This window comes from Gambusia affinis, linkage group LG10, assembly GCF_019740435.1.
Source record: "Gambusia affinis linkage group LG10, SWU_Gaff_1.0, whole genome shotgun sequence".
Lineage (NCBI taxonomy): Eukaryota > Metazoa > Chordata > Actinopteri > Cyprinodontiformes > Poeciliidae > Gambusia > Gambusia affinis.
The window spans coordinates 4,901,525-4,925,479 of record NC_057877.1 but is presented as its reverse complement, the minus strand read 5'-3'; the positions used below and the strand labels follow the sequence as shown (position 1 = coordinate 4,925,479).

The 23,955-nt window shown below is 39.8% G+C and overlaps 2 protein-coding genes across 6 annotated transcripts; one reads left to right on the top strand and one right to left on the bottom strand.

Moving 5' to 3' along the window:
- Window positions 1–2,511: 2,511 nt before the first annotated feature.
- On the top strand, window positions 2,512–14,177 carry ube3a (ubiquitin protein ligase E3A). Of its 5 annotated transcripts, none has more exons than XM_044128848.1 (13): window positions 2,512–2,873; window positions 2,982–3,045; window positions 4,306–4,407; window positions 5,109–5,154; window positions 6,434–6,684; window positions 6,761–7,962; window positions 8,062–8,206; window positions 8,558–8,763; window positions 9,443–9,607; window positions 10,213–10,368; window positions 11,201–11,274; window positions 12,498–12,641; window positions 12,765–14,177. In XM_044128848.1, coding segments are annotated over exons 4-13 (2,466 nt in total). In that variant the 5' UTR covers window positions 2,512–2,873; window positions 2,982–3,045; window positions 4,306–4,407; window positions 5,109–5,152; the 3' UTR covers window positions 12,886–14,177. The 5 variants fall into 5 exon arrangements, with proteins under 5 accessions (XP_043984783.1, XP_043984786.1, XP_043984785.1 ...); XM_044128851.1 differs by lacking the exon at window positions 4,306–4,407 and adding an exon at window positions 3,121–3,184; XM_044128850.1 differs by adding an exon at window positions 3,121–3,184 and having other exon boundaries at window positions 4,306–5,154.
- Window positions 14,178–14,311: 134 nt separating this feature from the next.
- cnga3a (cyclic nucleotide gated channel subunit alpha 3a) lies at window positions 14,312–23,661 on the bottom strand. The gene is made up of 9 exons (XM_044128852.1): window positions 23,448–23,661; window positions 21,632–21,746; window positions 21,424–21,513; window positions 19,884–20,057; window positions 18,004–18,063; window positions 17,337–17,534; window positions 17,108–17,209; window positions 16,926–17,032; window positions 14,312–16,817 (listed from the first exon to the last, which is right to left on the bottom strand). The coding sequence occupies exons 2-9, from the start codon at window positions 21,730–21,732 to the stop codon at window positions 15,421–15,423; spliced, it is 2,229 nt and encodes a 742-aa protein (XP_043984787.1). The 5' UTR covers window positions 21,733–21,746; window positions 23,448–23,661; the 3' UTR covers window positions 14,312–15,420.
- Between the last annotated feature and the right edge of the window lie 294 nt (window positions 23,662–23,955).

Sequence of the window (23,955 nt, the reverse complement as noted above, 5' to 3'; positions counted from 1 at the left end):
AAGAGACACGAACACCTACTGATGATCCGGGCTCCACCTGTCAGATGGGAGAGGAGGAAAATGATGGGCAACTCCTCCTCACACCTCACTCGGATGTTAGTTTTACTTTGAATCTTGACCAAAGTTTAAATCGCGCGCATCCGGGCCTGATCACTGCGGTCAGAGGGATTTGTTTCTGGAAAGCAAATTTGAGGAGAATTTGGACTTTTCTTCTATCAACCCACCCATGTGCTGAGCGGCTCCCAGCTGTTAAAAAGCATTCATTTGGGGAATTGCCCCGAGTATAAAGTACCTTTTCGGGACACGTTAACGTTGCATTAATGACTCGTCCAGAAGGTCACGGAAGAACCCAGGACCACGCACTGAAGTACAATGGGGGTACAAAAAAAGGAGAGAGAGAGAGAGAGAGAGAGAGAGAGAGAGAGAGAGAGAGAGAGAGAGAGAGAGAGAGAGAGAGAGAGAGAGAGAGAGAGAGAGAGAGAGAGAGAGAGAGAGAGAGAGAGAGAGAGAGAGAGAGAGAGAGAGAGAGAGAGAGAGAGAGAGAGAGAATAATAGCACAGTTATATGAGAATAATCTCAATTTACTTCTACTTTATTCTTATTTGCGTCATATTATGTCTTTCCTTTGTGTGGACCTAATATTTTACTCACAAAGCAAATGATGATTACAGAGTTTCTTTTTTTTTTTTAAAAAAAAAAAAGCTCCATGTTTTAGATTAGTCTTATACAGGCTCATGTTTTGAACATATTGCCACTCCAGCTTCATAACACTCAGAATTATGCTTTTTTTTATTTTTTATGAACTCTTCTTTACAGTAAGATTAAGAACACATCTGAACTTTGCAGCAGCTTCCTTAAACTACCTCTGGGTTTGCTTCGGCTTCCCGGGTGTTAGGTGTAAGCATGTTTTCAGAAGTGTGAAGTGTAAAACTTGATATCCGATCTGAGCATTGATAGAATAATAAATGTGATTGTTCGACACAGCATGGCATGGAGATTGGATCATGCATAATTAAAATAAATAAATAAATAAAAGGCTTTACGTCAGAGTTGGGCAGCAGCCGATTCTCACTACTTGCTGCGTGACCAGTGTGATTTATTATTTCTGGATATGACTTAGAGCCCAGAGGGAGGAAAGAAAGCTCTGCCAAGTGTTTAAATCTTTGTCAGTAAGTGAAGAAAGATTAATTCTCTGCGCATTCAAAGACCCTGCACTACTTCTATCACCTATTTTATTTAGTTTCTGTGACATTTAGTGGGTCATTGTGACATTGAAGTCACAAAAACATATAAAGTAACTGTACAGAAAGCAGTCAGGGGTCTGTATTCCCTGTAAATGAATCACTTTAAATGGACAAAAATGTTATTTGTTTTTCAAATTCTAAAACAATTTTGTAGTGAACATTCTCCTTTTTTACAAAGTCGGTCTTCTATCACCTGAAGAACATTTCCAGGATTAAAGGACTAATGTCTCAGCCAGATCTAGAGAAACTCATCCATGCGTTTATATTCAGTCGTATTGATTACTGTAACAGCGTCTTCACAGGTCTGTCCAACAAATCAATCAAACAGCTGCAGCTGATCCAGAATGCTGCTGCTGGTGTTCTCACTAAAACCAGGAAGATAGAGCACATAACACCAGTTTTAAAGTCCCTCCATTGGCTACCTGTAGCTCAAAGAATAGACTTTAAAATACTGTTGCTAGTTTACAAATTACTGAATGGTTTAGCACCACAATACATTAAAGATCTGCTGTTATTGTATTAACCTTCCAGACCTCTTAGGTCTTCTGGTTCTGGTCTGCTCCACATCCCCAGAACCAGAACCAAACGAGGAGAAGCAGCATTCAGCTTCTACGCACCACAAATCTGGAACAAGCTTCCAGAAAACTGTAAAACAGCTGAAACACTGACTTCCTTTAAATCTCAACTAAAAACCCACCTGTTTAGAGTTGTATTTGAAACGTAATCAATTATAAATTTATTGATGGAACTTGACTTAATGTTGTGTTTTGATTGTTGATTTTATGTTGCATTATGTTTTTGTGTCCGATATATGTAAAGCACTTTGAAATGCCTTGCTGCTGAAATGTGCTATACAAATAGAATTTGATTTGATTTTAACACTAAACTAAGCACACATAAATGAAATAAACCAAGTAGTCTGACTTTTATAGACAAGAGATCTTAAGTCTATAAGTCTTAACCTACTAAAAAAAAGGTTTGTACTTCTATTTTTTATTTTCTTTTTTTGTCATTTGTTTTTCTATTTTCTTGATCAGAAAAATATCTGTGGTGCATTGAAACAAGAACAGAATAGGCGTCACTCTTTAAAAAAGTCACAAGTCACTTTTTAAATAATTGAATGGATGGTATAGTCTCCTAGTTGTTCCTTCTCTCCCTCCTTCAAATAAATCAAAGCTATCGCTTTAAACTTTTCGTACCTGGCCCTTTAAATTCCTCCACAGGGCCCCGCTTTCAGCCCTGCTTTCACCTGCGGCGTTTTGTGTGTTTTCGTCACTCCTCACAGTCGTGTATGTGGCGCGTGAAAGTGAGAGGAGCGAGCTTACATGACGTTTGACAGCCTCGCGCTGCATGCCGGGATACAGCTCGTTCTTGTTTACAAGATGACAGTGAAAACCGCTACACTCCGACTTAAACACGGAACATAAGTCCTCTTTCTGACGCTGGCGCACCCGAGCCGTGAACACGCGTGCAAAAAACACAAGTAATTTTCTTGAGACGGAGCCACTGAAACGCGAGCACACGGAGCTGTCAGTCTGTCACACGAGAGATTTTTTTCGAGATTAGTTTTTTTTTTTTTTTTTTTTTGCACAGTCACTGACATACGCTCAGCTATCTGTCAAATCACAGGTTGGTTGCGCTAAGACGGAGTTATTCAATTGTGATAGCAAGAGAAGTTCGGCAGGTGGCTCTTGTTTGGAGCAGAAACTAAAGTCATGTGTTGTTTCCTTCGTTTAGGTTTGCGTCGCTGGAATAGAAGTGCCTGTAATAGAAACAAAGCTGTACTTCCTTTTAAAGTGTGGTGAGAAACTTTACTTGTCTCTTCTTCTTCTGTTAGTTGTTGTAATTTTCAACTCTGCCCGTCTTTTGATTTTAGGCAGGCTGCTGTTCACCAGCTCTAAAGGTTAACAGCTCATTTATAACCAGGATTTTACACCTAGGTAATTTATATATCATGTGTAACCTGTTATCTTCCCTATGATTGTTTTTTTTGTGTCCATTCGGACCTATGTAACTTAATACCTAAGGGTATTTTGTCCCTATTAGAGAGAATACATGTAATCATTTTGCTGTGAAATGTCCTTGCCAATTAAATCCCTTCACGTCACAGCATTATTCACACATTTAGTGCTAATGCAATAAACATTTTATTCTTCAGATGTACATTCTTGTAGAATCACCCTCAGCTTCAATACCTTCACCAGTTTCTTCTAATGGGGTTGGCTTCATCCTTCGGACCCAGTCTTATTTTTAACGCTGGCTGAATTGGTTGAGGCTTGCAGGCATCAGTTTGTGCCTTACACGCTGTATTTCAGTTGACTTGAGGTCTGGACTTCAAGGGAAAGATTGCAGCATCTTCTCCTATGGTTCTGCTGGTTCTGTTGATAACCCAGTTTCGCTTCAGGTTTCAACTGTTGGACTAATATGCAGTGATTTGGTTTCATTGTGTTGTTCAGTTTTGCCAATCTTTTCTACTTAGGTCTCATCTGCCCAAGGGACATTGAGAGGGAGCTCATGTTTTTATGTGCGTGTGTTTTGTTTTGTTTTGTTTTGTTTTGTTGTTGTATTTTTTGTTTTTGCAGTTTCTCCTGGCAATGCGCAGTGTGACATTAGGATAAATGTGTTGAGACGTCCACTGGTGAGAAGATGTTTTCCACATTTGGAATAAACATTCTCACTGAAGAATTACCTAATATAATAGTACTCTAATATTTCAGTGGACCGCCTCAGCTTTGATTACGACATTCGCTATTGTGTCATTTTGATTGGCTTCTGCAATGTCACAAGATTTATTTCCAGCCAGTGGTGCATAAATTTTTCACCCAGATGTTGTATTGATGCTGGGAAGAAAAAGAAAAAAAAAATCATTGGAACAACCTCAATGATCACCCCGATCGCTCAGGTTGTCAGCCGACCTCACTCTTTGGGCGCACAACGTCGCTGAACCTGAACCTGACCGACTGCAGCTACTCCAGATCACAGCACCGCCATCACAGGCTGATACAGTAGAAACTAAGCATGATGGGAGCATCTCTTCATCTGCCTTTCTTCTTACCCTCAGGCCTCCATCACTCTGGAACAGCGTAGATCTGGACTCATCAAGACCACATGAGCTCCTTCCATTGAGCCAGACTCCAACCACATTTGCTCCTTCAAGACGATGGTTCCCCGCTTTCCTTCCAGTTTTTAGCAGGGAACAGGCTAAAGTTTTAATCATTTCTCCAATCTCTTTAGATATCTTCTCTGCTTGATGAAGGCCATGGATTTAAACCCTTTCCCATAAACACAAGGATGTGTCTTTCGACACAGTTGTTTCAGAAACAAGAAGCTGCTTATTGCATCAGTTGGGGTTGAATAACATGTTGCCAGCTGACAAATAATCGGTCATGCAGCAATCGTCCCTGTAGGAGGTTCCTGTACCTGTTTGCTAAGTTAAATCCAAGTGGATGTTTTTGGGGGGCAGGAAGTGTAAAAAACAAAATAAAGTCACTGCTGATGTTTTGGGTTTTTTTGACATTGTGTTAAACGCACACAGGTCTACATTATCATTCACATTTAATTAGTGGGACCTGGCTGATGCTTTCTTGTCCTCTTTGGCAGCTGAAACACTGTAAGGGCAAAAACTACTTACCCTGCACCTTTAGGGAACATATGGGATATTAATATGCATCATTAAAGGGCTATGAATCTTCTATCTGCTGTAAATATGGCTTGTATGGCTGCTGCTGCTCTACAGATTAGCACATCAAATCTTCAGGTTTCAATGGAGAAAAAGTAGTCAGTAAACTTAGGGGGGAGTAAATATATTTTGAAATATGTGCATCAAATAATAGGAATTTATACTTTTGCTCGTCATTCTTTCAGCTGACTGTCCTCCGGCCTGTAGACAGGCGTCTGAATCCAGCCGAATGTAAGTCTCCTCTGACTTGGATCAACAATTTTTTTGTTTGTTTCTAATAGACATGTCTTCTCGTCATTCATATAATGCTGAATGGACAGGGTATTTGTTTCTAACTGGTATTTCACTTTATTTAATCAGGAAATATTAACTTCCTCCTACGTTTCTCTTATGAGAAAGTGAGAAAGACAATGGTTTTACAGAAATACAGATTTGAAACCACAAAAACCTTTCTTAAATTTTATTAAGGTAATGCTCTGACCCCTATCTGGTAAGCTGCAGATACAAATACATACCTTAAGACCATAAAAAACAGTACTATATTTATTCCTAGTTTACTGTGAGAATGTTATGGTGATCCCTGCCTACAACAAAGCCTTTGTTTTGTGTGTTTAAATTATAAGCCTGTCACTATAACACAGTTTGCTGGATGATAAATTCTCCCAGACGTTATTGTGATAGACGGTAATATTGTTGTTTTTTTCAGAGCATTTTCAAGAAATATAACGGTCATGTCATAATAAAGCAACAACACACTCTCAAATCTCATTAAACTTAAAATTCTAATGAACATTTAACACTGGAACTGGAAGACATTTTAAATATCCATAATGAATAAACAGAACAACAGAAGCAACAAATGAAATGTATTATGAAGTCTCTGTAAACAAAATTGTCCAAAACACCAGACTGAAGATGTCTGTCATCCAGTTTTTGGCTGAAAGAGAGAAAAGAGAAAAGCGATAAATCATGCAGATGGAAATAGTTGTGCTTGTTTGAATTGTACGTTGAAAAGTACATTGACCTTTTCCACTTTTTCTCTCAGACCAGCACAAAGTAGTGCATAACTGTAAAGTGGAAGGAAAATGATGCATTTGAGATCCCCTACATAAAATCTAGCCAGACCTACATAGAATAGTTTAGTATGTGTCAGAATAGCCTAGTCAAAGTCCAGACATAATTCAATTAAAAGTTGTGTTAGAACTTAACTGATGGTCTCCGTTTGGTCTTACGGAGTTTGAGCTATTTTACAAAGAAGAATTGGTAAAAATTTCTGACTGAATGCAAATGCAGGTGTTTTTTAAGGTCATCTTTAAAAACAAATAAAAAAACAAAATGTCTTATTTTTCTCCGTCTTCACAGTCAATACATAGTGTTCTGTTACATACAACTCAAATGAAACACACTGAGGTTGTCAAAATTTAGCACATTCAAGGAGGATGATCATGTTTGAAACCCGTCCATTGCTCATATTGTAAATAATTATTCCTTGCTTATCTGTTTCTCACAGGAACAGAGCGACTGCAAAGCGGTTAATTGAACGCTACTTCCGACAGTTGACTGAGGGCTGTGGAAATAGCAACTGCACCAATGAGTTTTGTGCCTCTTGTTCTACTTCTCAACCTCTGGGCAACAACGCGGCAGCTGCTAAAGCGCTGGAACTGTTCAAGGTTAATGCCAAACTCTGTGACTATTACCCCTCTGTCGAGTCTGACGAAAACTCTCGGCTGAGGCGTGAGATGAGCACCGAGGAATTCTCAGGTACTTTCAAATCGGACTATGGATTGTCGCAGATGGGGGTTTAAGTTGGTTTCAATGGTTTGGTTTCTGATTGCAGATGTTCACTACCTCACAGAGCACACCGTGTGTAGGATATTGAGTGTCTGCGAGGAAGAAGGGAACTACTCTGCTCTCGTCCACGTCGTTGGCAGGATATTCTCCAACGCAGACGCTCTCATAAAGAGTTTCCGGAAGGAAGAACCAAGTGCCGCCGCCAAAACCCTCAATTCTCTTGAATCGAAAGACGAAGAGAAACAGAGCGATCAGTCGTCAGAGAAGAAGCTCTCTTCCTCTGCTTCCCCGCCCGATGAAACTCCAAACGGAATCCCCAACTCCTTTGAGTCTTCAGTAGACATTGACGCAGTTCGGAGGGTCTACGACAAACTCCTGTCCGTCGACCAGGTGGAGTCTGCCCTGGTGAACGCCATAATTTACCTCACTCCAAACGTGGAACTTGACTTGGAATATCTTGATGTGTACGAAGCAAACCCAGATTATCTGAATATTTTCATCATAGTGATGGAGAACAGCAACCTTCACAGCCCGGAGTACCTTGAGGTGGCGTTACCTCTGTTCTGCAAGGCGATGAGCAAGCTGCCGCTCACCGCCCTCGCTTGCCTGTCCAAGCTGTGGTCGACGTTCGGCCTTCCGCACGTCCGCCGTATGATGGAGACCTTCCAGCAGCTCATCACCTTCACAGTCGTTAGTAATGAATATGGCGCGGAAAACCTGATAAACGACGACGAGACGGTGGTGGCTGCCACCAAGTGCTTGAGGGTTGTCTTCTACGCAAGCATCCTCGGCGGGGAGGTGGACGTCGAGCACAACGAGGAGGACGACGAAGACGGCGAGTCAGACGAACTGACGCTGCACGAGCTGCTGGGCGAAGAGCGGCTCTACAAGAAGGGCCCGCGGGTCGAACCTCTGGAGAAGGAGCTGGGCGTCCGTCCCGTAGACGGCGTCAAACCCCTCATCCCATTTGAGGATTTTGTCAATGAATCGGTGAACGAAGTGATTGAAATGGACAAAGATTTTACCTTCTTCAAAGTCAACGCGGAAACCAAGTTTTCCTTTCAGAGCTGCCCCTTCATCCTCAGCGTCATCACCAAGAGCCAGGGTCTGTATTACGACAACAGGATCCGGATGTACAGCGAGAGGCGCCTCACCGCACTCTACAGCATGGCGCAGGGCCAGCAGCCAAACCCCTATTTGAAGCTCAAAGTACGCCGAGACCACATCATCGACGACGCCCTCATCAGAGTGAGTCTCAGAGCGTTGGAGGTGTTGGTTTGCGTTGTATGCAACATGGTTGGAGCGGTCCCAGTGAGTGACTGCATGGTAACATTTTTTTTCTCGCAGCTGGAGATGATTTCCATGGAGAACCCGTCAGACCTGAAGAAGCAGCTGTATGTTGAGTTCGAGGACGAACAAGGCGTAGACGAAGGAGGGGTGTCGAAAGAGTTCTTCCAATTGGTTTTGGAGGAAATCTTTAATCTGGACATAGGTTAGACTTGAAATAATGTTTTGTATTAAAAGCTTAATGCAGGGGTCTCAAACTCCAGTCCTCGAGGGCCGCAGTCTTGCAACTTTTAGATGTGCCTCTGCTGCAGCACACCTGAATAGAATAATTAAGGCTCTGGAGAACTGGTCTACACAAGGTGGAGGTAATTAAGCCATTTCATTCCAGTGTTTTATACCTGTGGCACATCTAAAAACTGCAGGACTGCGGCCCTCGAGGACTGGAGTTTGAGACCCCTGGCTTAATGCATGCCTTTTGCAACCGTTGAGTTTTGTTCACGTTGTAGAAATCATCAAAAACTTCCATTCACTTGCTTGTAAATGACTTTCCTAACAGGAATGTTCACCTACGACGACGACACCAAGCTTTTCTGGTTTAACTCGTCCTCGTTGGAGAACGAAGCGCAGTACACGCTTATTGGGATCGTTCTGGGGCTCGCCATTTACAACAACTGCATCCTGGACGTTCATTTCCCCATGGTCGTCTACAGGAAGCTGATGGGCAAGAAAGGGACCTTCCTGGATCTGTCAGACTCACATCCAGTACACTAACTTTTTCTATGATGCTACATGTTCATGTGGATGTGTTAACATTTTACCGGCAGGGTTCCTGTACAGTCTGGAAGCTTCCCTTTCTTCCTTCCTTGTATCCAATATTTATTCTTACTTGACGTTGTGTCCTTCTGCTCTTGCTGTCTTTCCTTTTCTTTGTTTCATATCTTTTTCACCCTTCTTCTTTCCTTCATTCCATCCTTGTGTCCTTCCTTTCTCTCTCCCTTTCCTTCCTTCATTTCTTTTCTCCTCTTTCCTTCCTTCTATTCTTCCTCTATTCACTCCTTGTGTCATTCCTTCCTCCCTACCTTCTCTTCGTCCTTGAATCCTACTTCTGGTTTTTCCTTTCGTCCACCTTTCCTTCTTTCCTTGCTTCCTTACTTCCTTCATTGCTTCCATCCTTCCTTCTTTCTTTCTTTTTCTTATTTCTTTCCTACTTCCTTCCTTACAGTTTCTGTTTTCCCAGGTTCGATATTTAAAGCCTGATTATTTATGTAAGAATATCAGGGAAAGCTAATGTAAAAGGCATGGAAGTCTGGAATTTGAGTCTGAAAATTTCAGGAGTTTTCTGATTAAAAAATGTGAATTATCCCTCTGAAGAGAAAATGCAGTTCTTTTCTAGTTTCAGATCTAGAGTAGCCCTTCAGGTCTCATGCTTCTGCTGCGCCAGGTTCTCCACCAGAGTCTGAAGGAAGTGCTGGAGTACAGCGGCAGCCTGGAGGAGGACATGATGCTCACCTTCCAAATATCGCACATGGATCTTTTTGGAAACCCCGTACTGTATGACCTGAAGGAGAAGGGGGACCGGATCCCCGTTACCAAGGAGAACAGACAGGTGAGCTGTTTCCCAACGTCACTGTGATTGTGGCCAACACTTCTTTTACATTTTATATATAAGGATGTAAGCCTCAGTTTAGAAATCCCCATGATGTAAATTCCTAATTTTATGCAGGTTGAATAAATTTTTTTTAACTGGGGCATCATTGCCATAGAGTCTGAAAAGATAATAGACCAGAAAAGTCTGGTCTATTATCAGACCAGACTTTAAAGACATAAATCCTACAGATTCAGTTTGGTTGTAACATTATTCCCAGATCTAAATCCTGACTTAAAGCTTTAAGAATGAAGTATTTTCTATTCCAAAGACACTGGTGTTACGTCTAGTTACACAGATATAGAACATGCTGGTTCCTCCTTTGACTTAGGTGTGTTTCACAATTACAAAAACAGGAATAAGAACTAAATGAAATGACACACAAGCTCAGCTGAACATCCTGGTCAGTATCCAGGACAACAACCCCCCACCAACTTGTCATTTCAAGAAAGAAAACAGCGAAACTACAATGAAATGTTTGAACTTTTTAAAAATGTTGTTCTTTCTCTGTGTGCATGTGCGTGTGTGTGTGTGTGTGTGTGTGTGTGTGTGTGTGTAATACACAGGAATTTGTTCATCTGTATGCAGACTACATCCTGAACAAAAGTGTGGAGAGCCAATTCAAAGCCTTTAAGAAAGGTTTCCTGATGGTCACAAACGAGTCGCCGCTCAAATACTTGTTTAGACCGGAGGAAGTCGAGCTTCTGATCTGTGGGAGCAGGGTGAGGAAAAAAAAATAAAAAAAAATAAATCAGCAACCTCCATTTTTAATTTTGCAATGAACTGAACCTAAGTAGAAAACAAAATACCTCATTTTGTGACTAGTTTTATGCAATTTAGAAAATCTAATGCCTAGAAATTAAATAAAAACTTAGCGAGTGTTTTCTTTTTCTTCATAAAATTAGGTTTGGAAGCAAATCTTAAACGCTTTTAATTTGACACCATCAAGCAAAAGTATTCACACCTCCTTGTCCACATTTCGCCACATTAGCAGTTTTTCAAGGAACAACTGCATTAAATTTCCACAAAAGAAGAGGTACCTATGCTCTCTTTTGCAAAAGCTTTTTTTTTCTTTACTTTAAACCCGGAAAACTTAAATAAAATAGTGTTTCTATAAAAATAACAAATATTTATCCAAAGTGATAATTATAAATCATCTTTTTTCAAAATGTTATGTAACATTTGTGGCTATAAAAGCCTTTTATATAGCTGGACTGAGAGCCACAGTGGCTACGTGGATTGTGCGCGTTTATGGGGTTGGTTTTCAGGTGATACTACGAAGAAATATTGAAAATGGATGTGAACGTTTGTAAGTCGCTGTAAGAATTTCCACAGTGGTTTTACCCTCAGCTCCTGCTCCTGGGAAGGTCATAAACTCTAGTATGGAAGAGAAAAGTTATTGATTAACTTTCCAGACAAGTCTTTGTTTTCTAAGTATTTGGCAATAATGGACAAACTTTCCTCTTACAAAACTGCATCCTTTAATCTCATAGTTTAAGAAAAGATTAAAAAGTATTAAGAACTGATAATATAAGTTATCTCCTTTTTCCTTAGAAACTTGACTTTGAAGCCCTTGAAAAGACAACAGAATATGACGGAGGCTACACTAAGGACAGTCAAATTATCAAGTAAGTCCATTCACTGTCTTTAACTTTTATCTCAGCCATAAATGTTTTAAGGTGGTTTTATTGGAGAGACTGAAAAAACAAGAAATTATGAAAACTTTGTCTTCTTTCTTAGCCTTTTGTACTAATGGGAGCTTTTGAGTAAGAATATAACAATGTTTTCTGATAACATTCAGATATTGTTTCGTGAACTGACGGTCTGACGGTCCCCCGTCCGACCGTCATTTGCCGTTGTCCTCCTGAGCGTCACACTGAGACCAGGGGGTTCATTTTCTCAACAGAATGAGATTATTTTCTAATTTTGGGGGGGGAAACCACATCAAGATATTTCTAGTGTGGACAGTTGTTTTTTTTAATAAGGGTGCAAGATGTTTTTCAAAGTCAACCTCCAGTGTTAGTCACTGATATTCCTCTCAAGAATGATTGTCTTTGGCTTGATGTTTCAGCTGGTAAATTTATGATTCAAGGCAGTGGTTCCCAAAGTGTGGGGCGCGCCCCCTAGAGGGGCCGCAGTGCCATTGCAGTGGGGAAGAAGCAGTATGGATGAATGAAAAAAGAAACTGTTCCTCTAAAGTGTCTCACTGTAAAGATCCTTTGTCGTTTGTTTTGTTGCAACCTGAAGTGTCAAATAAACTTCAGTGGAGTTTGAAAACAAAATATGTGTGTGTAGGTTTATGTCTGGTTGAATGATGTGTGTGCCCAGTTGATTTTTTAAATTTTTTTTATTTTTTTGTGGGGGGGATTTTATTTTAATATATAGGTGGGCCCAGAAAATCTTTGGGAACCACTGTTATAAAGTGAATCCGGTTCATATGCAGTATGAACCATACTGGATAAGTATGAAGAAATATTTGTATTGCCAGACTTTATTCCATGTGTCGCCAAAATATTGGAACCTTCTACTTCTTCTTTCATTATGTCCTTTGTTTCTTCTGTCCGCTCTAGTTTCCTCCTTTCCTTCTAGTTTCTAATTCCTCCAGGTTCCATATTAAAGTGGAAGTGTATGCCATAAAGCCAAAGTGAAGCTTAGCTTTATGGCTAAGTTTCACTTTATGGCCATAAGCTTATGAACTTTGAAAGTCTAGAACTTTCAAAGTTCAGTTCTAGACTGAACTTTGAAAACTTCGGTCTAGAAATATCTTCTTCTGTTTTTTTTCCTTTCTTTTTTTTTTTTTTACATGCGGAATGCAAAGGAATCCTGGATTAATGTTTCTTTTTGGCTGCAGAGACTTCTGGGAAACCATCCACTCTTTCGGAGAGGAGCAGAAGCGACTTTTTCTCCAGTTCACCACAGGAACAGACAGAGCTCCAGTAGGCGGTCTCGGTAAACTAAAGATGATCATCGCGAAGAACGGCTCCGATTCAGACAGGTACAGCTGGTCCAGGAAGCATCCCGTTGAATTGAAATTCTATTTATTTCACTCATCTGAAATAAACGTGTTTTTTTGTTTGTTTGTTTGTCGGGGGGGGGGGTTTCTTGCGGTTCGTTGCAGGCTACCAACCTCCCACACCTGCTTCAACGCCCTGCTGCTCCCTGAATACTCCTCCAAGGACAAACTGAAAGAGAGACTCCTCAAGGCCATCACTTACGCCAAAGGTTTTGGAATGCTGTAATGGATTTCCAAAGAGAGTTTTCTGTCTGTGCGGGAAAGAAACAACAACAACAACAAAAAAGGGAATGCCACCAAAAAACGACAACAAACAAAATGCTGCAATGATAATTCTGTGCCTAATCAGTCTCTCACAGACAAACTCCACTGTTGGCCTTCCACGCTGAGCGCTCACTTGCTTTGTAACCTTGTCACTTACGTCTGCATTAGAAATCCCAAAAAAAGTTCAGCCTTCTCCCATCCCCACGTGTTCTGGTCCTGAAAAGGCGAAAACCCGTTTGTGAAACTGTGAAAGTGCGCTTACGTGTAGAACATAAAGTTTATTTATGATGTTAGTTTGACTTCTGATGCCTCTGACGTTTTTGGAAATGTAGCAGTATTTAGTCCTCACTGGGCCTGACGGTGCTCCTTGGCTGCGATTGTCAGTTCAGTAGACTGAGGTGAAGAAGCCTTTTATATTACCTGCTCACTGATCTTCAGTTCATTTTATGATTGAAACCTCTGTGCCGTGCCTCCTGTAGCGGAAATGGACTAAATATCGTTTGCTGTGATCCTGATGTGATGGTGTTGGCTAAGTGTTTTAAAGGGGCAGTGTTGTGTAAAATTGGCTTTTTGTTTTAGCTTTACATCATGTTATAATGTTACTCCCTCATCAAAAACACACCTGGAGTGTTGCTTTTTCTTTAACGCTTGTTTGAGTAATCCTTGAATCTCCCATGGCAACCGTTGTGGGTGCATAAACACTTGTTCTCACCTAACGCCACATTTTCCACTCCTTTCAGCTCCTCCAGACTAGTGGCAAACTACTTGCAACGCTCCTATGGACGGCTGTAAGCAGCTTAATGGAGAGATGTTGTGATGACTTCCTGAAGGCTGAGTTTCAAAAAGAACAGGAGCTTCTTAAAGAGACAGAGGCCCAATATCAAGGATTTAATTGCAAAGTCAAAGTCATGTATGATATATGCAGCATTTTTATAACAACTGACAGTAACGTAGTTACTCGATTATGCTATAAAATGGCGCCATGTGCCTGGAAAGTACATAATGCCGCCCCTTTAAGATTACTTAGCAATTGGTTTAGTGTGTGAGATCTTTTAAAAAAGCCTCTCTTGGCTTGTTTCCTATGAGTAACTGATTTGCACACTTGCCAAATGTGCAAGGCCTGTTTAAGGGAAACAGCCACAATAAGTGTTTGATTTGGCCAAGTATCTCAGGTATGTAAAGAATTTGCAGAAAATGTGAAAACCCTTCTGTAAACTCTCCAATATGCAAGGTAAATAAAGGTGAGAAATTGTAGTTTTGTTGTAAATTCCTGTGTTTGCATGGTTTGAAAATAACTGTGGCATTTGATTACTAACTAAGTCACAGATTTCTTTTTTTGTGCCAGGACGTTGGGCGAATGCTAATATCTCAGCAGTGATATTACGCAGTGTCATGTTACTCTGAAGATTCACATCCTGGAGTTTTGAACTGGCTACAACTGACAACAGCTCAACCTACTTTCTGGTTAATGTAGCTATTAGCTATTTGAGCACATGGGCCACTCAAAGCATCCCCTGCTGGTTAGTTCATGATTAAAAATTGCCAAAATAAATAAATAAAACAAAATGGTCACTTTGACTCTATTGAGTAAACAGTGCACTGTGACAAAACGGTACACTGTTCAAAAAGTGACGTTCAACATTACAAAATGTGGTAGGACTCAATGTTTCCTGAAATGCATTTCATTTTCTAATGTTTATACCCATGTAGCATGATTTTTTCATAGACCAACAATTTTAGCTGGATAGGAACCAGTGTGATATTACTTAGGTGGATGGTTTAAAGCAATCTAGAAACACCAACATTAAAATTCATTTCTCAGGTCAAGCAATAGATGCCGTATGAGAATTTACAGCGTTCAGCAGTTGCATCTTGTTGCTAATTGAACAATTATTTTCGATTCCTAGCATTTAAAGAGGCTGGAATTGTAAAGTAAGGCAGGGATTGTAAAGACAGTAATAGTCATAAGCAGCTAGTTACTACCCATCAGAAATTAGTTGAATATGATCTGTTTTCAAAGAAAGTTTGATTTTTTTTTTTCCACACATGGACAAAAAAGTTATTTAATGTGAGCATTTTATTTGCATATAACATTCATATTTGTAAGAGTATGCTGACAGTAACATATAAACACTCCTGGCTTTTTAAAATGTTGAAATTTTTATACAGTAAACAATGCAGCTTAAGAAGAGCAATACATTTACCTGAATAATCTGAATTCTTATCAGAGGGAAAAATAAAAGTCATCCTAAGGCTATGAAAAGCCAATTTTTGGCATAAACAAGTGCTTCCGCTCAACACACTCAAATTGTTTCAAGACGACAAAAGCAGCTGTTAGTCAGAAAGCACAAAAAGAGACTCTCTGCATTCACTGTACACAGTTTGACACATAATGTGATGATAATAAACACGACGTATAAATAGTTAAAAATGTGGGCATTTATATGAAATAAAAGAGAATCACTTTCAAAGTTCTCCAGTAATGTTTATTTTTTTTTCACTGGACCTTTTTGTCTGTGTCAGCCACCACTTCGGCGAGGTCCTCCGGTTTTATGGATTTCACTTTTCCCTCCATCTGAGTGACCCTCTGCTTCAGCCGTGCCTGGGTGGAGGTAAACTCTGCCATCAGCTGAGCAAACTTGGTCTGCATCACATCCAGGTTGCCCTGCAGTTTCACGATCTTCTCGTCCAGATCTTTGGGGTCCGCACCTGCATTTGCGACCACCTCGTCGATTAGGTTGTCTTTCATTAGGATGGCTTTGCCCTTTTCCTCCAGAGCTTTCTTGGCCTCTGGATACTCGGTAAGCGCCTCCATCAGGTCGTCTTTGGACAAGGCGAAGAGATCAGAGTAACCCACACTTCGGATGTTGGCTGTTCGTCGGTTACCAGCTTTACTCCCCTTGATGCCTAAGATGCTGATTTCACCAAAGTACGCCCCGTCGCTGAGCACCACAAACTGAGTGACTCCGTCATCAGCCACCACTGCCAGCTTCCCTTCCTTTATGATGTACATCTCCCTGCCAATATCCCCTTTCTTACAGATGTAATCTCCAGGACTGAACACCTGTGGCTGCAGCTTGAGCACCAACTCGATCAACAGACCAGCTTCGCAGTCCTGGAAAATTCGCACTTTCTTTAGCGTATCCAAATGGACGTTGATGGCTATCTCCGCCTTAAGCTTGTCCGGGAGAGTTTTCAAAACTTCTTTCTCGTCGCAGGTCTTCTTTTCAGTCCAAAGATAGTCAAACCATTTGATCACTCTGGCCTCCAAATCTCTGGTGACTTTTCGAAACTGCATGTACTGCTTTATGGAGTCGATCTTCGCCTGAAACTCGGCACGAGAGGCATTCATGTTGGAGATCATGGCACCAACGTTACCGACGATACTAGCAAAGATTAGCACACCGGTGAGAAAGTCCCCAATGACAAAGAGGAATTCAATGTCTTTTACTGGTGCTGGGGTTTCTCCGATGGTGGTGAGGGTGAGTGTTGACCAGTATAGGGAGTAGATGTACTTTCGTGCCAAGCGACCGTACTCTGGGTGACTGATATTGGGATAGACCCACGTGTCAGATCCAAAGCCAATGCTTTTTGAAATGGAAAAGAAAACACAAGCATTCCAGTGGATGATGGTGAGGATGTAAAGCACGAGATTGCTGATTCGAAACATGTTCGGGAAGCTGGTTCTCGTCTCGGTGCGCTCAAAGAACTCAAAGAGCCTCTGGATTTTGCAAAGACGATTGAAACGAAACTCTGGATTGTCAAATCCATACTGCAGAAACAGCAGGTCTGTGGGTATCATTGAAATCATGTCATATTTGAACTGAGATGTCGTTCTGTATTTAGCTCTCAGTTTTTTGGCATCTTTTACCAACAGTCCTTGTTCAAGGTAACCTAAGAGAAGTAAAGCACAAAATAAGAGACCAGCCCACATCATAGAGTGAAGATTAAGTTGCATAAAAAAACAACATTTCTTTCATTAAACATTTCCAGAATTTGGACCTGTTCTCGATCTGACAAATGTGTCCATGTAGTAGATGATGTCTGAGATATAGTCCAAGACTATCCAGAGTTTGGTATACGAAGATTGGAGCTCATTAAAGGAGGCCCTAGAAAAAGTCAGAAAAATCAGCAAAGAAATTTTTGTATTCAGGAAAATAATAGTAGTACTAACAAGACAGTACCTTGTTACAATCATGATCAGGTTATAAAATACTGGGCCTGCAATGACACTCAGCCATTTGTAGTACTGGTCCGCAGATGGATCCATAATCCAGATTTCTTTCCTGAAAACAACGTGGTACTTAATAATGGCAATATGAAAAACATTACAGAGAAAATAGATTTTTCTCTCTAAAATTCAAATTACAAGCTGAACTAGCATCTGCCTACAGTCTGTACCGCAATACTCACGGAGGTTCCTCTTTCTTTTTATCGTCTTTCTTATCATCTTTCTTCTCGTCTTTCTTTTCATCTTTCTTCTCGTCTTTCTTTTCATCCTTTTTCTCGTCTTTATTTTCTTCTTTCTTCTTGTCCCCGTCCTTATCGTCTTTTTTTTCCTCTTCCTTTTTCTCGTCTTTCTTAATCTCATCTTTTTTGTCCTCTTTTTTGCTAGAGATCACAAGCTCAGTCTTAGCAGTGATGAAAACGGACTCTGAGGAGGGAGGACGCGAAAGGTGCAAGCTACTGATCTACATAGGGAGCAACTTCAGGAAAACTAACTTAGAATTGAGGTTTTTGTTGCAAGGTCAGATGTAGGTCATCTTATCGCCCAGCAGATGGCGCAGCATGCTTGGAGTTCTAATGGAAGTAAATCCGTCTATAATTTGCAAACCCACATCCACTTGCAACAGAAAAAGTTAATAAGTCTAGGGGAAGGTGTCATTATCACCATAATTAGTATCAGACTTTATTTTTATGATGCTTGTAAAAGGAACGGGAAGAAGGGAAATACACTTGCTACAGTTTTTGTTCTTGCTACTGGCTAACTGGATTAGCTTACATAGGGGAAGGCGACAAATACTACAATGAATAAATGTATTATATCTATGTTTACTTCTGAAAACTTGGGTACACTTACTCATCTGTGTTGTTGCAGTTATTTATGTTGTAAGCAGCAAGAGGCCACTTACTGGAAAGACTTAGAAAAAGAAAAACAGATAAAACTGTCTTAATACATCTTACCAAGATATATTTCCAGATACTAAAATACCTAAAAGTGAAAGTGATTTTTTTAAACATAAAAACTTAAGATCTTTACAGGTAGCCAACAAACTAACATATAAGATAATTTTTTGTTTTCAGTCGTTGATTTTTTTAACAGTATCAGTGCTGAATTTTATTTTCTTGAACATTTGACAATGTAAAACGTGCTGAAGAGGCATAGGGCCAATGAAAATTAAAATGTCAGAATCCTATTTTTCAGTAACCTTAATGAAAATAATAGACTGCCTTTACTTATTCTTTGCCTTCAGAATAAATACATAACACATATTGAAGCCTTGCCTGCATTAATCTAGATGTTTTGCAAACATTTTTTATTTATTAATTTATTTTTGCTCTCTACCTCTTGTCCAAACCCAAACTGAGTCTTGGGTTGAGAGGAAAAAATATCCTAAATCACAATTTTCAAAGAGGACATTTTATAAAACTTCTTGTCGTGGACTGGATGCACAGAGGTTTGTTTGCACATTCCCACCACTGACTCCAATTTTCCTGACCACTTCCATAGTTATCGGCTTGTTTTGCTAACACAAACTAGGTTGAAAACAAGCAGCGAATCACACCATGTTTTTCAAACTTGCAGGTAGAGAAAAAACTCAACTCGGATGTGACCAAGCTCACACTTTGAGACCAAAATAAAGCAGTTTATGGTATTCAGGAGGACCTTCTTGTTTTAATCATTTGTTTGTAGTTAATGTCACTGTTAGCACCACCTGCTAGCATACTATAGATTTAACGCAGATCTTTGGTTCTAAGAAATGGTCTGGGTCAAAACTAGGGTTGCCAACTGTCTTATATTTGCCGGGATGTTCGGCATTTTAAGCCAAATTAAAGTGTGCCTTATTTAACAGCAGCCTGTAATTTGTATTTACAACCACTAGATGGCACTCCTCTCCTTACTTCATAGATCTAGATTAGAAAATGTAATCGTAATGCCGAAGTGGAAAGCCCCTCGCGGCTGTGCTTGGTCTGCTAGAGCTTCACAAAATGTATTTTACATACTTATATAGAGGAAAAATACAAAGAACAGGAGACTCTTCAAATGCAAAAAGGTATGGGAACAAAAAAACAGGTGACTGAAACTTTTTTGCAGTTTATGACCATCAGGGGATTTTAAGCGGACATGGAGGTGAGAATGATTAATCTCAGCTGTTTAAGTATAACTTAATAATTACCTAATGTGCTTTTGAGCAAAAATGCACATTAGGTAAGGTTTTATTTAGAATTAAAAACTAAATGTAATTAGTTTTTAATTCTAGTTACACTACACATCTTGATTTAAAAAACATCCTTCTGTTTACTGAGGCCAGCTGAAAAGATGTAAGAAAATTAAAACATTGTGTTGATTAAATCTCTCTTCTTAATCTTTCACATTAAATGGACATAACTCATTCAACTCATCAAATGTTGAATGAGTTACATCCAATATTTAATGTTACTCAAATGTTGGAGAAATAAAAATATATTATGGTATGATGTCACAATTGATTAATTATGTTTCTAGGCCCCGGACCTTGGTTGACCTGTCCCCATTGTGTAGGTGCTGCTTTTGCAAGCTTAATCATAACAGAGCGTAAATCCAGTTTGTAGAATCTAATCTTGAGCATTTGATTGAAAACTGTGGCTCTCCAGGCCGATTATCTCGCTAAGTGATTTTTTTTTTTAACGTAGCGCCTTTTCAAAAGACACTATACTGTAAACAGACGCTGTGTAGTGACCAAACAACAGCATACTTACTTTTTCTTTCTGCGTGTGTCGCTATGGCCCACGCACGGGGCGTCGCTCTCCCCACTGGTTGCATCTTTAAGGGCCGGGCCTCTGATGCGCTCCAGGAAGGAATCATTCCTCTCCTCTATCGGGTCCACTCTGTGAGGTAGCCAGTCCCGCAGCATGAGGAAGAGGTAAGACAGCCTAAAAGGTCAGTGGGAGGTGAAACGGTACAAAGTGACATCGCTCTAGGCCATGGATGGATTATTCGTCATGTTGGCTTACAGGAAATACAAGTTGTGATGGAGGTCACTAATATAATGACAAATGTATCAAAAGAAAAGTTCTTGATATTGATTCAGTACTTGTAGGGGTGGGTGAAGCGATGTGTAGGGCCTCCAGATGATCGTCAGAAGTAAATATGCATAAATGTATTAATATCCATCGTGACTATATAAACTTCCACCTACTCCTAATGTTCACTGACATCTTTTTATTGGTATTTTCAGTTTCTCCGGTCTTTGTCCTTATTGACTCCTAACACGATTGAAATTTGAACTTTCTTAGCTCACAGGTTCTGTTTAAATTGGGGTCCAGCAAAGGAAGGCATTGAAGGTAAAGGATAGGCTGACATGTCAAACTACATCCTCACATTTACTTTCGCTTTTCACTTTCCGGCTGCACTTCTGTGCTTACAGTAGCCGGGTCTCCATTGACCATACAACTGCGCAATTTAACATTTTGAAAATAAACTCACTTGAGGGAAACAAAAAAAAACCAATAAAACGGCGATACAAAGTCTTGGCGCTGGGATGAGGTGATCTTTTGGCCCGATTGAAATCGGTTTATTTTGCGAAACTGCAATGGAAATACTTTGTTTCGCATCTTGTTGTTGATCACGTGTTGCTGGTACATTCACCACAAAGAAGAAGACGACAGGAAGTAGTCGGAGGATGGTGGTACGACATGTTTTTTAAGGACTTATTGTGTGAACAAACTTATTCACGTCAGATTTAATGTAAACACCTCAATTGTGAACTTGCTGCTTTTTGACATTAGCGGAGTATTGACTATAGTTTTGGCACATTTGTAATTGAAACGCAGCTACTGTTGTATTTACATTTGTCCTGCTGGAAGAGACATACTAGGCTTTCCAGCTTTACTTCCTGTTAGGAGTCCAGAAGGCACAAATGAGTCCAAATCATTTCAAAAATGATTTGGTCCAAATCATTTCACCAAATCATTGCACCTTTTTGGTGCAAAGATCCACTTGGAGAGCAAACAAAGCAAACTCTGCTTGCCAAGGAAAATTCTCAGAAGACTTATTAGATTACGGTGTATCTCTGAAATAACCAGGAAGTCTTGGCCTACACCTCTGTTTTCTTGTCATCCATTCAATTGATCAGGAACCAATGAAATGCTGATCTGGACCCAAAGAACTGAGTCGGCAGATGCAACACAATGAGTCCCTGGTGTTGTAAATCTAAGTCTAGACAGTCAAATAAGTTATTTTTTCTCACTCTACACCTACTTACTAGCACTCAGAATGTAAAAGTGCGTAGACGTTCACCTGGCCAATGCCCCACCACCTCTGTGTGGGTTTCTACGATACCCTGAAGACAAGGCTCTCGCGGAGGCGTCTTCATGAAGAGAGTGGGCCCTGGGAGACAGCAGATAAGGTAAAAGACATTCATTTGATCTTGGAATCTAAAAATGATGACAAGGATCTCCAATATCACAACGCAAAGTGAGTTTATTCCCTAATTCGGCTTTCAGACCTGCTGTCCCCATTTTCCATGGCAGCGAGTTCATCGTCGGATGTGTTGGTGGACGGCCGATGTATTGCTGAACAGGAGCTTTCACTGCACACTTTTGCCATCTCGTTGTAGCCGCCTGTGCGTAACAAACACACACACACGCACACGCTCAGTCAGACTGAAACGTTGTGCATTAATTAATTAATAGAAGGTGTAAATGTGTTGGCTGGGTCCCGACATCTGTGTGAAAGTGCCACCTAAAAGTACTTCTTGTTCCGTGAACACGAAACAAGATCAGTGTCGTCTTTTGATGAACCCACCCAGCCGGCTTTCAAAATAAGCTATGGCTTACAGGTAGCATGCAGTGGCTGAGTTTAGTGTTGTATACAGCAGGTTAAGTCTATTAGAACGCAGCTTAGAGAGCAAGTACAGCAGTAAGTGGCTGAGAGTCCCAGCAGCCTGCAGAGACGGCCTGATCTGGGGAAGAAAAAGGTCCAATTTTTACATGTTGCGCAGAGATTCACACCAGAGTCTTAAAATGTACGGATGTCCTGATCGTGTCGTGTTTTTACTAGAACGTGTCATCTTGTCTCTGTCCAGGTGATGACTCGCTGATCTCTGGGTAAAACCAGTGGTTGTAACACGTGCACTCATGTAGATTACAGCTAATACCGAGGAGTTAAGCTACCCCCAGTAAATTCAATCACACTGAGAGCATTGCCAAAAAGCTAAGTGTTTGAAGGGTGACGGGGGGTGAAGTCAGCGGCGTCTGCGCCGTAAATATGAGTAGCATCACTCATATAACACGCGGCAACTCTGTTGGCTCGCTTGTTTACGTTAATGCGCCGCAGCGAGAGAGCAAAGGTCACTCAGTGTCACTTCGCTGTGGTTTGAATATTTTTTTGAGTCGAAAATCTTATTCTCAAGCTGAGCGTCAGGAGATGACATAGTCCTGTCATTTCCTGCAATTTGACGCAAATTTACTGATTTGTTTAACTGAATTTGAAGGATGAGAAAATACTCAAAAAAAAACTTTACTGTACACATATTTATAATAACAATAATAACAATAATAACAATAATAACAATAATAATAATAATAATAATAATAATAATAATAATATAAATAATGGTAGTACTGGTATTGAACTTTTCTAAGTTCTCAGGGACACGTTACAGAGGAACAATATAAAATCAGACAATGTAAAATAGCAGAAGAACTCACTAAAAGGACATATTATGCATTATTAGCTATTTTGAACAGATGGGTTTGGCTTTGTTATTACCGGACATGATATGCAAATCTAAAGCAAACAATATTACTTTACTATTCTGCAGCCATACAAGGATTCAACAGTCTTTATATCTATATCTATATCTATATCTATATCTATATCTATATATATATATATATATATATCTATATATATATATATATATATATATATATATATATATATATATATATATATATATATATATATATATATATATATATATATATATATATATATATATATATAGATATATAGATATATATATATATATATATATATATATATATATACATATATATATATCTATATATATATATATATATATATATATATATATATAATATAAGAAATTGTATATATATATATATATATATATATATATATATATATATATATATATATATGCACACAGGACTTTTTTAATTAACAATGCATGTGTCCTCTTGTAGCCAAGCAACGACATTTTGTTGTGCTGTGACAATAAATCTAACTCTAAGTCTAAATCTAACCATTAATATTCCCTTTTACAGCAAAACAATCCCAGTGAACTTGTTACTCACTTGTTTGATGATTCCTCACGCTGACATTCTGGCCCCAGTATCCACAATCCTCTCATTTCTTTTACATAGTTCCATCTTCCCAAATGAAAATGGGATTTTTCTTTCTTTTTCTTTTCTTTACTACGTCTTTGTTGGTGATTTGTTGGATCCAAGCGAGGTATTCCTGTAGAGTAGTCCCCGGTGCACAGTCACCACAAAAATAACTGAAGGCTGTCCATAATTAGATCCAGGAGCTCTGCAGGTCTGTGCAGACGGAGCTCCAGAGGAACAGACAAAGGGGGAGGAGTCCTGGACAGCCGCTGCACCTGCCATGACCACGGCCTTCTCTGACAACAGGATTGCAAAAACAAACAAACAAACATCTAGTTCCAAATGTTTACATGGTAAGATCACGTTAACAGCTTGCAGCTGGATTTGAATCTGTCTTTTAGGGTGTCTGAATCAGCATGACTACAGGAAGCTTAAAAATGTAATCATAAGAAAATGAATGCAGTAATTTTCAAATTCA